The sequence below is a fragment of the Loxodonta africana genome, chromosome 3, assembly GCF_030014295.1.
Source record: "Loxodonta africana isolate mLoxAfr1 chromosome 3, mLoxAfr1.hap2, whole genome shotgun sequence".
NCBI classification, from domain to species: Eukaryota; Metazoa; Chordata; class Mammalia; order Proboscidea; family Elephantidae; genus Loxodonta; species Loxodonta africana.
The window spans coordinates 34,764,621-34,777,803 of NC_087344.1; the positions used below are offsets into that span (position 1 = coordinate 34,764,621).

Here is a 13,183-nt window from a genome sequence, read left to right on the forward strand (position 1 = left end):
CTACTCTGTCCTACAGGGTCTCTGTGAGTTGGAATTGACTTGAGAGCAGTGGGTTTTGTTTTTTAGAATGGGTGAGTGTGGTGTGATGGATCACTTTTATATGGCCTTTCTAGGCATGGTCTTGTAACTCCCACCAAATGATTGGATGGGACTATGCAAATAAAGTGCTTGTGGTCCACCAAGGGGATTGGACAGCTTGCTGATAATACAATGTGCATGGCACCCTTGTGGGGATGAAACCATGTAAATAAGGTGTATGGAACTCTAATGACTGGTCAGTTTTGTCATCTTGCTAGGCTTAAAAGCGAGCCAATCCCAGAGCAGAGGGGGACCTGACTACCAAGAAGAAGAAGAAATGGGAGTGGAGTGGATCCTTTGGACCCGAGATCCCTGCTCTGAGAACCTCCTAGATGCAGGAGACAGAGAGAGAGCTGTAACACCAGAGATGGTGTGAGACGGCCAGAAGCAGCAGCAGAGAAATAGTGGCAGCAGAGACAGCAGAACCAGGAGACTGACAGGAGACTGCGAAGTGGTCTTCTAGGACCAAGGAGAGAGAAAGCTGAGCGCCTTCGGGCAGGAGGCTTGCTGGAGGAGTGGGGTGCTCCTAACGCTTAGCAGAACTAGGTTGTCAACCCACGGAATGAGTGAGCTAAATGCCTTGGAGCAGGAGTCTGCTGGCAGAGTAGCGTGCCTCTGGGCACTGGACAGTGGAGTTAAGAACTTTGTAACACTTGCTCAAGCAGGGCAGAGACCGGGTTGAGAGCCAAGAAGAGGCCTGCCTGTGAGCACTGCTGAGAAGAGGCTGTCCTGATTAAGAACTCTATCCTGAGTCATTTCTGACCTTGATCCTGAATTGTACCCTGTTAATTTCCTAATAAGCCACTTAACTCACTTTGTGAGTTCTGTGAGACGTTGCAGAGAATTACTGAACCGAAAGATGGGACAGAGAATACTGAGGGGCGGAGGAGTAGTTGATGTTAGAGATGATGGTGTGGCACAGCAATTTGGAAAAGTTGCACATTTGTGACATCTTTAACCTCTGCCCGATAGGCACCAGCTTTGTGCTGATACTTACAAATTATCTATTTAGGGAGCTCCCATGGTTCAGATGATGAGCTTATCCAAGATTGGAGGGCACCAGAATGGGGAGCTCTCATGGTCCAGGGAGATAAGCTTGTCCAAGATCGGGGGGCACTGGAATGGGGAGCTCCCATGCTTCAGCAAGATGAGCTTGTTCCATATAGGGGGGCACCTGTGATCGTTAAGGATGTGTGTCAACTTGGATGGGCCATGATTCTCAGTGATTTGGCAGTTATGACGTAGTTTTGCTGTCATATAATGATGTGATCACCTCCATGATGGGATCTGCTGTGAGTAGTCAATCAGTGGAAAAGGAGTTTCCTTGAACATATGACCTGCATCCAATATAGGTGGACTTTCTGGCAAGGCTTGTGGGCTTTTGCTTGCTCTGGATCCTGCAGCTGGCCCCTGTTCATCTAACCTCTGGCTCTTTGGACTTGAGCTAGCAGCTTACCTGCTGTCTTGCCTGCCAGTCTAGGGATTTGTCAGTCTTTGCAACCCATGAGCCAGAGCCCTGCTGTCTGATCTGCCAATCTTGGGTTTGCCAGCCCCTGCAGCTTCGTGAATCAGAAGCCTCCACACTGACCCACAGACTTGGGACTTTCCAGCCTCTATAGCCGTATGAACCATTTCCTTGATATAAATCTCTAGAGAACCCAGCCTAAGAGAGTAGTCGAATATAAGCCATTTATATCACCCAAGGGGCCTCGAACTGTGAGTAGTTCCTAGTGAATGATAGTATGCACATTTGGCCAGATACCTGTAGAGACTTTTAAACTATAAGTGGAAGAATTCTAGGTCAAGCGAACAGCAGTCTAACTCAAATAGCCAGAATAGAGAGTCACATCCCCTCACTCAATTCCCAGATTTGAGCGAGTTTACAGACCCACAACCCCTTGAATGAAGAGGAGTCTGTGTTCCCTTGAGGTCGGAATCCAATACACTGCTAAAAACTTATACTGTTAATCTTTCTCCCAGCCTTCCCTAAAGGGATCTACTGCCTTTTACCAGAGTGACTCTTCATGGGGGAAAAGGAAATAAACTTTTTCAGGATTACTGAATACTGGTTCTGAAATGACATTAATTCCAAGAGATCCAAGATGTCACTGTGGCCCACCAGTCAGAGTGGGGGCATATGGTGGTCAGGTTATTAATGGAGTCTTAGCTCATGTCTGTCTCGCTGTTGGTCCAGTGGGTCCTCAAACCCATCCTGTAGTGATACGCCCAATTCCGGAAGGCACAATCGGAAAAGATATGCTCAGCAACTGGCGGAACCCCCAGATTGGATCCCTGACAAGTGTAGTAAGGGCCATTACGGTAGGAAAAGCCAAGTGGAAGCCACTGGAACTGCCCCTACCTAGGAAAATAGTAAAGCAAAAGCAATACCGAATTCCTGGAGGGATTGCAGAGGTTAGTGTCACCGTCCAAGGCCTTGAAGGATGCAGGGGTGGTGATTCCCACCACAGCCCCATTCAACTTGCCTATTTGGCCTGTGCAAAAAACAGATGGATCTTGGAGAATGACACTGGATTATCGAAAACTTAACAAGGTAGTGACTTCAATTGCAGCTGCTGTTCCAGATGTGGTTTCATTGCTTGTTCAAATGAATACATCGCCTAGTACCTAGTGGAAGCCCTGGTGGCATAGTGGTTAAGTGCTATGGCCGTTTACCAAAAGGTCAGCACTTCAAATCCACCAGGCGCACCTAGGAAAGTCTATGGAGCAGTTCTACTCTGTCCTATAGGGTTGTTCTGAGTCAGGATCAACTGGACGGCAATGGGTTTGGTTTGGTTTTTTTGCTACCTGGTATGCAGCTGTTGATCTAGCTAATGCCGTTTTCTCCATACCTACTTCAATGGGCCACCAGAAGCTGTTTGCCTTCAGCTAGCAAGGCCAGCAAAACACATTCAGTGTCCTATCTCAGAGCTATATCAACTCTCCAGCCCCATGTCATAATTTAGTCTGTAGGAACCACCTACCTACCACCAAGAATGAAGAAACAGAGGGGAGCTTGTCCTTTAAACTCAGGGTACCTGTGCTGAGAGGCTCCTAGGCCAGGCAAAGATTGATGACAAGGACCTTCCTCCAGAGCTGACACAGAAAGAAAGCCTTCCCCTAGAGCTGGCACCCTGAATTTGGACTTTTAGCCTCCTAGACTTAAAAGAGAATAAACTTCTCTTTGTTAAAGCCATCCATTTGTGGTATTTCTGTTATAGTAGCACTAGACAAGTAAGACACCTCCTTGCAGGTTACTTGTTCTGCCTTTCTCTTCTGTACCAGTTTCCCAGAGGAGGAAATTTCCCTTCCCGTGAGACAGGCTGAGTCAGCCTTGGGCTCTGGGAAGATGTGTTGGGTGGTGGTGGTGGGGGAGCACAGCAGGACGGGCACCTCTCAGGGCCAGAGTCCATGGTCCTGGGAAGCACTGAGCCCTCAGACACCCAAACCCCAGGGGAATTTGGCTGGAGACCAGGATACCCCCTTTTTGGTCTGGGGGGGTCCATATCTTCTCCAGCTTTGTTCCCTGGGCCTTCCACCCCGACTCCTTGTGCCGCCTGCAGCTCAGCACAGACCCGCGCTGGAGGGAACTTCTGCTTCCAGTGCTGAGCACAGACCCTGGGCACCACCCTCCTTTCCTGAGCGCCTCACCAGGGTTGGAGCTGGGATGGGTCCCCGGAAGGGGCCCCTTCACCTTTCTCTGCCTGAGATCTGTGGCTGGCTTGGGTGAGGGGTGCAAGTGGAGCCGGCCCTGGGACACGAAAGGGGTCTCCACTTCCCCCTTTCCTATATTCAGCTAGATTTGGAGTCTGGGTCTCAGTTTACCCCCTGGAGAAGGTGGCTGTGCGGGAGGCGCGGCCGGCCGTTTGGACCTGAGCTAGCAGCCGCAGGACGGCTGGAGGCACCCTTCGCTCTGCAGTGGACCCGAGCGCGCCGGGGCGGGAGGTGGGCGGGCTGCGCCCCGTCCTGGCCAATCACCGCAGCCCCGCCCGCATTGGTCCCGCCAGCCGGGAGGCGCGGCTTGCTGGGGCAGCCTCTGCCCAGACAGGCTGGTGCCAGGGTTCTCGTCCGAACCTCTTTCTGGTTCCAGTGGGGGACACGGGTCCCTGGGGAGTCTCCTCCCTCGGGTCAGGGACTCCAGGCGCAGGTCCGGCAGCCGTCCACCCCCAGAGGCCAGGGAGCCCCGCAGCTCCCAGCCCCGGCTCCGCCTCGATCCCTTAAAAGTCCCATCACGTCGCCCGCCTCCAGATTAGGCATTAACCCGATTCCAGCCGCATTTCCTGGGGGGGAGACGAGCCCGCGGGGGAGGGGCGGCCGCGGGAAGCGCCGCAGCCCAGTGAGCCCCAGCCCCCGCCCGACGCAGCGGTCCGGGCGCTTTGTTCAAGGCCGGCGCGGGTCGGAGGGCGCGGGGCGGGCCGGGGACGGCGCGGGGGGGGCGGGGCGGGCCGGGGTCCCGCCCCGGCCCGCCCCGCCCCCGCCGCCCGCGCGCCGCCAGCGCTTTCACCGCCTCCCTGGGGCTGCGTCCCGTCCCATCCAGTCAGGTCCCCGGCGCGGCCCGGCCGCGCGCTCTCCGCTCCGGCCGCTCTCCGCTGTCCTCGGCCCCTATCCCGGGTCCGCACCATGGCGAGCCTGCGGCCGTCCGGCTCGGGCTCCACCGCACCGGGCCCGGCCCCCCTGCGGCTGCTACTCTTGCTCCTGGTGGTGGCGGCGAGCGTCCTGCCCCGCGCTGGCGGGACCTGCCCGGAGCGGGCGCTGGAGCGGCGGGAGGAGGAGGCGAACGTGGTGCTCACGGGCACCGTGGAGGAGATTCTCAACGTGGACCCGGTGCAGCACACGTACTCGTGCAAGGTGGGCCCCCGACCCCCGACCCCTCTGCGGCTCTCTGGCCCTCCAGCCCCCTTCGAAGCCCGGGCCTGGGCTTCTCCTCGCCGTCCCGGCCCCCTCGCCCCAGGCCCTCCCCTGCGATGGTGGCCGCCCCGCTGGGACCCCCGCCCCCAGGTCGTGGGAACGCGCGCCCGGACGCTCCGCAGCCTCCGCTCCCGCTCCCTTGGCGACCGCCGAGCCCCCGGGTGGGGCGCCGGTCCCGGAAAACTCGCGAGCACCGGAGGGAAAGTTCCTGCGGTGCGGCTGCAGTCCCTCCACCGCGGTGCCCAGGCCCGGGGAAGCCGGTCGTGTCTGTCCCCCAACCCCCAAGCCCACTCCCTTGGCAGAAGCAAGTGCACTCTCCCTCGAGGATTCATGGCTGCCGCACCCGCTCCCTACCAGCCAAAGATAAGGAATAGAACAAGGAGAGGTGTCAGTGTTCCTGCTGGGTCGGGGGGTGGGGGGTGGAGGGGTGGGCCTGTGGTCAGTGCTGTCACCCCCCTTCCAGAGGCCTTTACCAGGTGAGAGAGGGGGCAGTCAGGAGAAGGGTGTGCTGCCTGGTGGGGTGCTGCAGTGATTGGGTGTGGGGTCAGGAACAGGGAGGTGGGGAAGGCATTGCTGAGTTTAGTGTGTGTGGGGGGTGAGGTCAAGGGCAGGAGCCCCATTTGGGTCTTGTGAGAACCTGGGCTCCCCCAGCCATAGGGAGGGGGGTTTTGTCCTGCTTCTCCCTCAGTTGGATCCGGGGCCCCTGGGTCTCTTTTGGTGTTTTTTTTTTTTTTTCCCACAGTCTGCTCCAGTGGAGGGCCCTGGGGACCCAAACTCCCCTCACTCCCCTCCACTCCAGAAACCACCTCCCCAGACCAGACCAGAAATCAGATGGTTCCTCCTGCATGGAGATGGGGAGGGTGGCAGTGCTGCTTTCAGATGGGGCCCATGCAGGCTACAGCTGGGATCCCCACCGGCCCCCTCCCCTTCACGACCCACGGGGCACGCTGCCAAGTCCCTGCAGGATTTTCCCGACTTCCTCCCTGCAGCTCCTGGGTGTGGCTGAGGGGGGAGGCGATGAAAGCCACTCAGCCCCTCCCAAGCCTGGGCTATCCTAAGGCCTTCCAGAACACACTATGTGTCTGTCTCTAGGGGCAAGGGGAGTGGGGTTGGACAAGACCCCACCTGGGTGAATAGACGGTGGAGGGAGCCCTGCAAATCCTAAAAACCTGGGCAAAGGGACAGGCTACCCACTGCCTCTCACCTGCCATTCCAGAAGGCTCCAGCTGAGTGCAGGCTTACGCCCCTCAAGCTCCCCCGCCCCTGCTCTTGAGGAAGGGCTTTCTTCTCAGGGCTCTTTCCACAGGGATTACCTGTTCCTGAGGGGCTGCCTGTGCAGTGCACCATGCACATCCCTAGGCCGGGGCTCTCAGGACCCAGTGGGTGGCAGTTTGTCAGAGCAGGTGCCCTTAGGGCCTAAGAAGCAAGGAGGGTGGGTCAGCCTGCGAAGCTGCCTGAACTTGACTCTGTGGTTCCCTGGTGCCTTGACTGCACACGCGGTGGGAGCCTAGTGGAAGGAGAAGGCTTCTGCCTTCGGAGGGGAGGATATTGTAGCCCACCCACAGGGCTGGCCCAGAGCCCCCAGCCCTGAGCCTGTCCCCCTGAAGCCTCTGCTCCTGGCTTTTCCCACGTGGGCCCTGAGTGGTGGGTGGGCAGATGGGGAGAGGAGGAGGAGGCTTGGAAAGCAGATGCCCTGGGCCGGTGGGCCCCCTTTCCAAGTCCAGCCTGAGTTGAGGTGGATATTATTGGGGCCTGGGGTGGCTGGGGTCAGTTAGACCTGGGAGATCGGGAGCTGCCTCCTGATTGAGGGGGTGTGCTCCAGGCAGTGTCCTCGTGTGTGAGGACCTCTGGTGTCCCTGCAGCTTTTGGTGGGGGGGCTGACCCAAGGTCTCCATGTGACTGCCCAGGGCTTGGGTCTACTCAGGAGAGCTGGCCTGAGCAATCAAGGCCAGACGAGGGGGGAAGTCACTGCCTCTGGCCTCTGTGGGCCCCTGTTCCCCAGAGGGAAGGGCACTATTGACACCTGCCCATCCCATCCTAGGTTCGGGTCTGGCGATACCTGAAGGGCAAAGATGTTGTGACCCCAGAGAGCCTACTGGACGGTGGCAACAAGGTGGTGATTGGTGGCTTTGGAGACCCCCTCATCTGTGACAACCAGGTGTCCACTGGGGACACCAGGATCTTCTTTGTGAACCCTGCACCCCCATACCTGTGGCCAGCCCACAAGAATGAGCTCATGCTCAACTCCAGCCTGATGCGGATCACCCTCCGTAACCTGGAAGAGGTGGAGCACTGTGTGGAAGGTGAGGGGTCAGGCAGTGGGGAGGGTAGGAGTGGTCAGGTGGTAGCAGATGTGACCGGCTGTGGGCAGAGGCTGGCAGCTCGGAGGAGGTGACTGAGCTAGGGCGCTCTCATGCTCTGGGGGCAGAGGGAAAGCCTGCTTTCGGCTGAAGCACACGGTGTTCTGCACTGGCCTTGCTCCCTGCTTCCGGCTGTGTCTGGCCATCCCAGGTCAGCAGCCTCAAGCCCTGACCTTAGCACCCCCACCCTGACATCCTTCATCTTAGAGTGGAATGAGTCCCAGCCCTACAGAGGGACAAGCTTCCTGTGTGTCCCTTCCCCCCAGCTCTGCTCACCCTCCCTTTTTGAGGGGAGAGGGTGGGACCAGGTGAATGAGCACCAGCTGTTGGTGTTCTCACAGAAGCCTAAACATCTGTCTAGACTGGGCCCAGATGTCGTGCAAACCCTGCTGTGGGGGCAGGTGTGGGGATGGAGGGGCACCGCCCCATGTTTGTTCCAAAGAGGCTGTCATTTCAGAGAAGGGGCAGCTCTGGGGGTAGGGGTGGGTTTGGGAGCCTAAGAACTTTTCCTTGCCCTCAGTCCTCACGTGTCTGTTCAGAATGGCCCAAGGGTGTCCCTTCTCCCACCCAGCCTCTGGGAAGTGGGACTCTTGTGACAGACCCCTCTCACCCCAGGACAGACCCAGTTGGGGGCTGAGATCCTTGGCTGGGAAATGAGGCGGGGGGGCATAGGAACTGCTCGTCGCCCCCACATCCTGTCTGTCCCCTGTCTGCCTGGGAAGGGATGTACCCAGGCCCAGAGGTGGTCCAGAGAGGATGCTTCCTCCCAGGGTGGTGGGAAGGGTTTGTGACTTCCTGTCCTGGGGAAGGCAACCCCCCCACCCTCTTGGCCAGGCTGAAGTCCCATCTTCTGATTGCCTGCCGTGACCCTGCTTGAGGGGTCTCTGGGTGCTAGGTGGCACTCAGCTCCTGGGCTTCCGGCCCATACTGAAGGTGAGGGGCTTCACAGGGGGAGGGACAGTCTTGAAATGAGCCCACAGCTTCTCTCCAGCCTATAGTCGGCTGACTCCTGGGCCCAGGCTGAGAAGGGCTCCCTGGGGCAGGGGTCCATGGGGCAGCATCTCCATCCCATGCAGGGTCCCAGCTGGTGCCCCCATGGGGACCACTGAGATACTGGCCCTGCTGTGGAAGCTTGTGGGCTTGGTGGGCAGCTGCGGCAACTGAGCAGGGAGAGGAGGAAGAGGAGGATGGGGGCTGCAGATGGGGAGGGATGCAGAGGGCTGACACAGGGTAGTACAGGCTTCACCAGTGATGCTAAGTTTTTGGAGGGGGTGCTGAGGGGTGGCTGGAGCCCAGGACCAAATCTTCACTGCTGGGGAGTGGTCAGGGAAGGAGCAGGAGAGGGAGGTCGGGCGCCATCAGCTCCTTGTCTCTCCAGATCAAGAAAGCAAATAATTAACTCTGTGTGGCTGGGTAGGTCCGGCCTGAGGGTCTGTGACTCAGTAACTGAGGACCTGCTATGGGGTCAGAGGGCACATGGCAGGTGGTCACCCTGGGCAGAACACTGGTGAGGCATCTGCTAAGCTGGCTCGACCCACGCCAAGCCCTGGCTTTGTGTTGCAAATGCCCAAGCTGGGCAGAGGGACAGCTGGTAAGGAGCAAGACCCCCGTCCCAGCCCATAGACCCTGGTGGGCCAAGGCTACCAGGGAGGGCCACCCTGAGCTGAATCTAGTAGGATCTCTAGTCAGCTGAGGTGGTGGGTGGCTGTGTCTGTCAGGCCTTGCTGTGGGGAGCCCCCCAGAACAGAGGCCCAGAATAGGGCCTAGTGAAGGAGCTTGGGCTCCCCTATGAGGCACTGGGGTCCTTGGAAGCCTGGAGCTGGAACTGACTATCCATTTCTGCTTTGGAAGAAGATCAGGGTGCCTAGGGTGGCCTGGGGAAGGAACAATTGGTTTGTGCCCAGCCCATCCAGGCTGGCTGTGGGTGGAGGAGAGCCCACCTCCTGTTCTGTGGGGGATAGGACACCCAACCCCACCTCAGATACTGGGGCTGGGCATACCCAGAGCCAAGACTTCTCCCTCGTGAGGGGTCAGACAGGACAGAGTTTGGCCAAGCTGACCCCTCCTCATCTGACTCCTACCCCATTCTGCTCCCAGGGGTCTACAAGCTACCTCACCCCACAAGGTACAGGGTAAATTCTTGGTAGCCCCTGGTCTGCGGAGGTTACTCTTGAGACCACTGGGTCCCTCCTTGTGGGAGAATCCCCGTTCCCCAAGGACCCCCTCAGGGAGGCCCAGAACATGGGGGGCATGGCCTCCCAGGGGTGCTTCCTTCAGCGAGTGGCTGCAGTCCCTCCCCACTCCAAGCTGGGCCCCCCAAAGACCACAGTTAGAAAGACCCCAGGCCACTGTGCTCAGTGGCCACTCCCCTCCTCCCAGTGCTCAGACCTTTCCCCTCCCCCCAGTGCTCAGACCCCTTCCTTCCCCTCCCCCTCTCCTCCCTGGCTGGGGCATCTGATCTGCCCTGCAGAATGGGCACCTCCTGGGAGGGGTGTCTTGCCCAGAACCCTGGGGAGGGTATCCTTGAAGCGGGAGGGTAGAGGCTGCCCCCATCAGGCCCCTGTGCAGCCCTGGCCCTCCCCGCCTCACCCTGCCAGTGCCTTGCTCCTCGAAGATGTGGCCCTCAACCCTACTCCAAAGGGCTTCTGCCACTGGCAGCACACCTGCCTCTCAGCTCCACTAGAGACTGGCTTCCCTTCCTCAGTTTCTCCCTAGCCCTGCAGTATCGCCCGGCCCTTTCCGGGTGAAGCCCCTCCCCCAGCTCCCCAGCCTGGCTCCTCCTCCCCTGCCTGGCCTGGGGAGCCACATTCCTGACATAGCTGAGACAGGTATGTGCCCCTCCCTCTTCTGCCACCTTTGGGCGGGATGGAGGAGGGACCCTGCTCTGGAAGGAGACCCCCACCCCCGCTTTGTTGGGAGGCAGCCTGGCCTCTCCCAGTGTGGCCGCCCACGCTCCCACAGCCTGCAGCCACCCTGTCCTGGTCCTGGTGCTGCCCACACTATCCTAACCTCCCATCCCTTCCCGCCCCCACCTTATGGAGGCATGTCCTGGGGCTCCCCTGAAACCCCCAGGAAGGACTCTGGCCTGGCTCAGGGCTGGCAGGGCAGCCTGGGCCCTCCCTCCCAACAAGGGGGCCAAGAGTAGAGAAAGGAAGTGTTGTCTGCCCTCTGCCAGGGCCTGGCTTGGGGACAGGGCAAGGGGCCAGGGTCGAAATGAGTCTGGCCCTAGCCCAACCCGGCCCTGCCCAGCCCTGAAGTTGGGGGTCCTGGAAGCTAGACTGTGGCCTGGAGGGCCCTCCCTTCCTCCCTGCTTGGGGTGAGCTCTGGGTCCCAGGAGCGGCATGAACTTTGGCGAACAGGGCCTTCAGGAGGACAGCCGGGGCTCTGGCCTGGAGAGGAGGCCAGTCTGGGCAGGGCACCTCTGTGTCTCTGAGCAGGCCAAGTGGCCTGCGGGCAGGTGTGGGCAGCTAAAGTCCCAGAAGCGGTTAAGGGAAGTTCTGGGCTTGTGGGGGGCGACCCTGCTGTTGGGCACTTTGCTTTGCTCCCCATTCCTCCCTGCTGAGGCAGGGGTGGGGGTGAGGGTGTCGCTTCTCACTGTTCTTGATTCCCTCCTGTCCCCTTCCTGACTCAGGTTCTAGCCCTGCTCCTCTAGACTCCACTGGGGCCCTCTCCCAGGCAGCCAACCCCAGAGGAGGCAGGTCTGGGCTAAAGGCTGGCTTGCCTGGAATCTTTCTCCTGAGGTTGGGGGAGGGGTCTGCCCAGGTGGGGAGGCCCAGCGGCCTTCTCCCCACCTGGGGGTTCCAGGTAGGAAGTGGGATCAGACGCTCCCCATGTACAAGAATGGACTTGTCTGTCTTTCAGCTCAGCTGGGCTCGCCTGGGCCTGGGAGTCTCTGAGGCAGCCCCAGGGGGCTTTGTGACTGCAGTCTAAAACCACAGGGGCAGAGTGGTAGCCAGGGAGGGGACCCCGCTTCCCCCAGGTGACCCCCTGTAGACAGGAAAAAGAGGGCAGGGCCTAGCTGGTAGAAATTGCTCTTGGCTTTTTCCAGACTCCCACACCCCCATGCTGGGGGGAGGGAGGGGGGAACTGCCATTCTTCTCTTCCAATGGGCAAATGGAAAAGAAACTGTCCCGCACCTCTGTCTACACTGGTTGTCCCCCTAAGCCTACACTGTGGGTGCTGGACAGAAGTATACTCTGTGGGATCAGCCTGTGCCCTCACAGCATCCCTGGAGGGAAATCAGGTGGGGCGGGAGTGGCTCTGTCTTCAAGGTCACCAGGGTCCAGCCAGAGGTCATCCTGGTCGTCCCCCTGCTGCTGTGTGGCCTGGCTGCCTCCCTTCCTTCCTGAAGGGTTAGCCCCCCAAGCCCCTGAGAATCAAAGCTTCCCTGTCACCGGCACAGCAGGATGGTGAAAAACAGCTGCAAAACAGGCTGTCCCTCGTCTGTCCCTTGCCTCCACTTGTGGGAACCCGGCCGACTGCTCACTTCAGAGGCTGCAGGCTCCCCAACCCTAACGCTGGGTTCTGATAACTGAGTGGGCGGGGACCCCACAGAAACAGTCTGCCAAGCCAGGGTGGGGTTGGGAATGACTTCCCTTCCTGCCCTGCATTCCTGTCCAGGACCCCTGTTGGGATGGGGGAATGAGGGGAGGGCTCAGGCTGAGGGGACTGCTGGGGTTGGGGGTCCTTCCAACATAGGCACCACTGCAGCCTCTGGAAAGGCTCAGGGCTGAACCAATGTTCCAGGTGCTGCCCTCCACTGGGGGGGTGTCACTATCTAATCCCAGTTGAGATAGGGTTGCCTGCTGGGCTGAGCGGATGGGGGCCTGTGGTAGAGCCTCCAGTAGGGGGGGAAGCTCCTCCTTCAAGAGCCTCCCCGCAGCACAGACCCTGAGAACTTCCTCTGAGGAAGGCCCCCTGCCAAGGGCTGCTTACAAGTGGGACCTGGGAAGGGGGAAACCGGCCCCACCCAGCCCCCAGCTCCCCCCTAAGGACTTGTGGCGTGGGAGAGGGGGGAAGCTGTCCTCAGAGGCAGCCGGCTGTTTCCAGCTGTGAGTGGCTGTATGTATGTGTGTGTGTGTGTGCGTGTACACGCTCACACTTGCCTGCACTGTGTATGTATGTATATGTGTGTTGTGTGTGTACTGTGCATGCATGTGGTATACACATGTATATGTGCATTTACACAGTGTGTGCCTGTTTGTGTGCGCACTGCATCTCCATGTGTGCCTGTGCCGTACATGCATATGTGTCTGTGGCATGTGTGTGTGCACATGTGCCTGCACAGAGACCTGTGGCTCTGGGGAGAAACCCATCTGTGCACATGTGAGTTCCAGTCACAGCCTGTACTTGTGGGGTCTAGGTCCTGGCTGGCCCTTATATCCTGGCCCAGGTTGGGTGGTGACAGGTGTTCGGCCAGTGGGCTAGTGCAGGCTGGCTGAGTCCCAGGGTCTTGCATCCAAGGGCCTCTATCTCACTGTTGAACCCAAGCTCTCTGGTCTGGCTGAGCCCCCCAGACTGGCTGAGCCCTCTCACCCACCTGTGCCCCCTGGTTCGATTGAACTGCCTGGTGCAGCTATGCTCCCTGCTCTGGCTGAGCCCCATGGCCCGCCTGTGCCCGGTGGCGCAGCTGTGTCTGTACCTCGTGATGAGCTAAGCAGGTGCTGGGTGCATCTCCTGCCAGCTCCACCCCTGGGAATGACTGCGGCAGTTTCTCACTGTCCAGCCAGGGTGACCCAAGCTGCCAGGTACAGTGATAAGAGCACATGCTGGGTGGGGCTGTGTAGAGAGAGGAGAGAGTCCTGGGTCAGGCCCACTTGAGTTCTGTCCCCTCACGTGCA

At 59.2% G+C, this 13,183-nt stretch overlaps 1 protein-coding gene across 2 annotated transcripts in view; it reads left to right on the forward strand.

The window, feature by feature from the left end:
• The first annotated feature begins 4,675 nt into the window (after positions 1-4,675).
• AGRN (agrin) overlaps positions 4,676-13,183 on the forward strand; it is a 35,728-nt gene continuing 27,220 nt past the window's right edge. For both annotated transcript variants that reach the window (XM_064281053.1, XM_064281052.1), the window contains exons 1-2: positions 4,676-4,923; positions 7,025-7,286. In XM_064281053.1, coding sequence (XP_064137123.1) covers positions 4,696-4,923; positions 7,025-7,286 — 490 coding nt within the window. In that variant the 5' untranslated portion in view covers positions 4,676-4,695. The remainder of the gene's footprint in view (positions 4,924-7,024; positions 7,287-13,183) is intronic.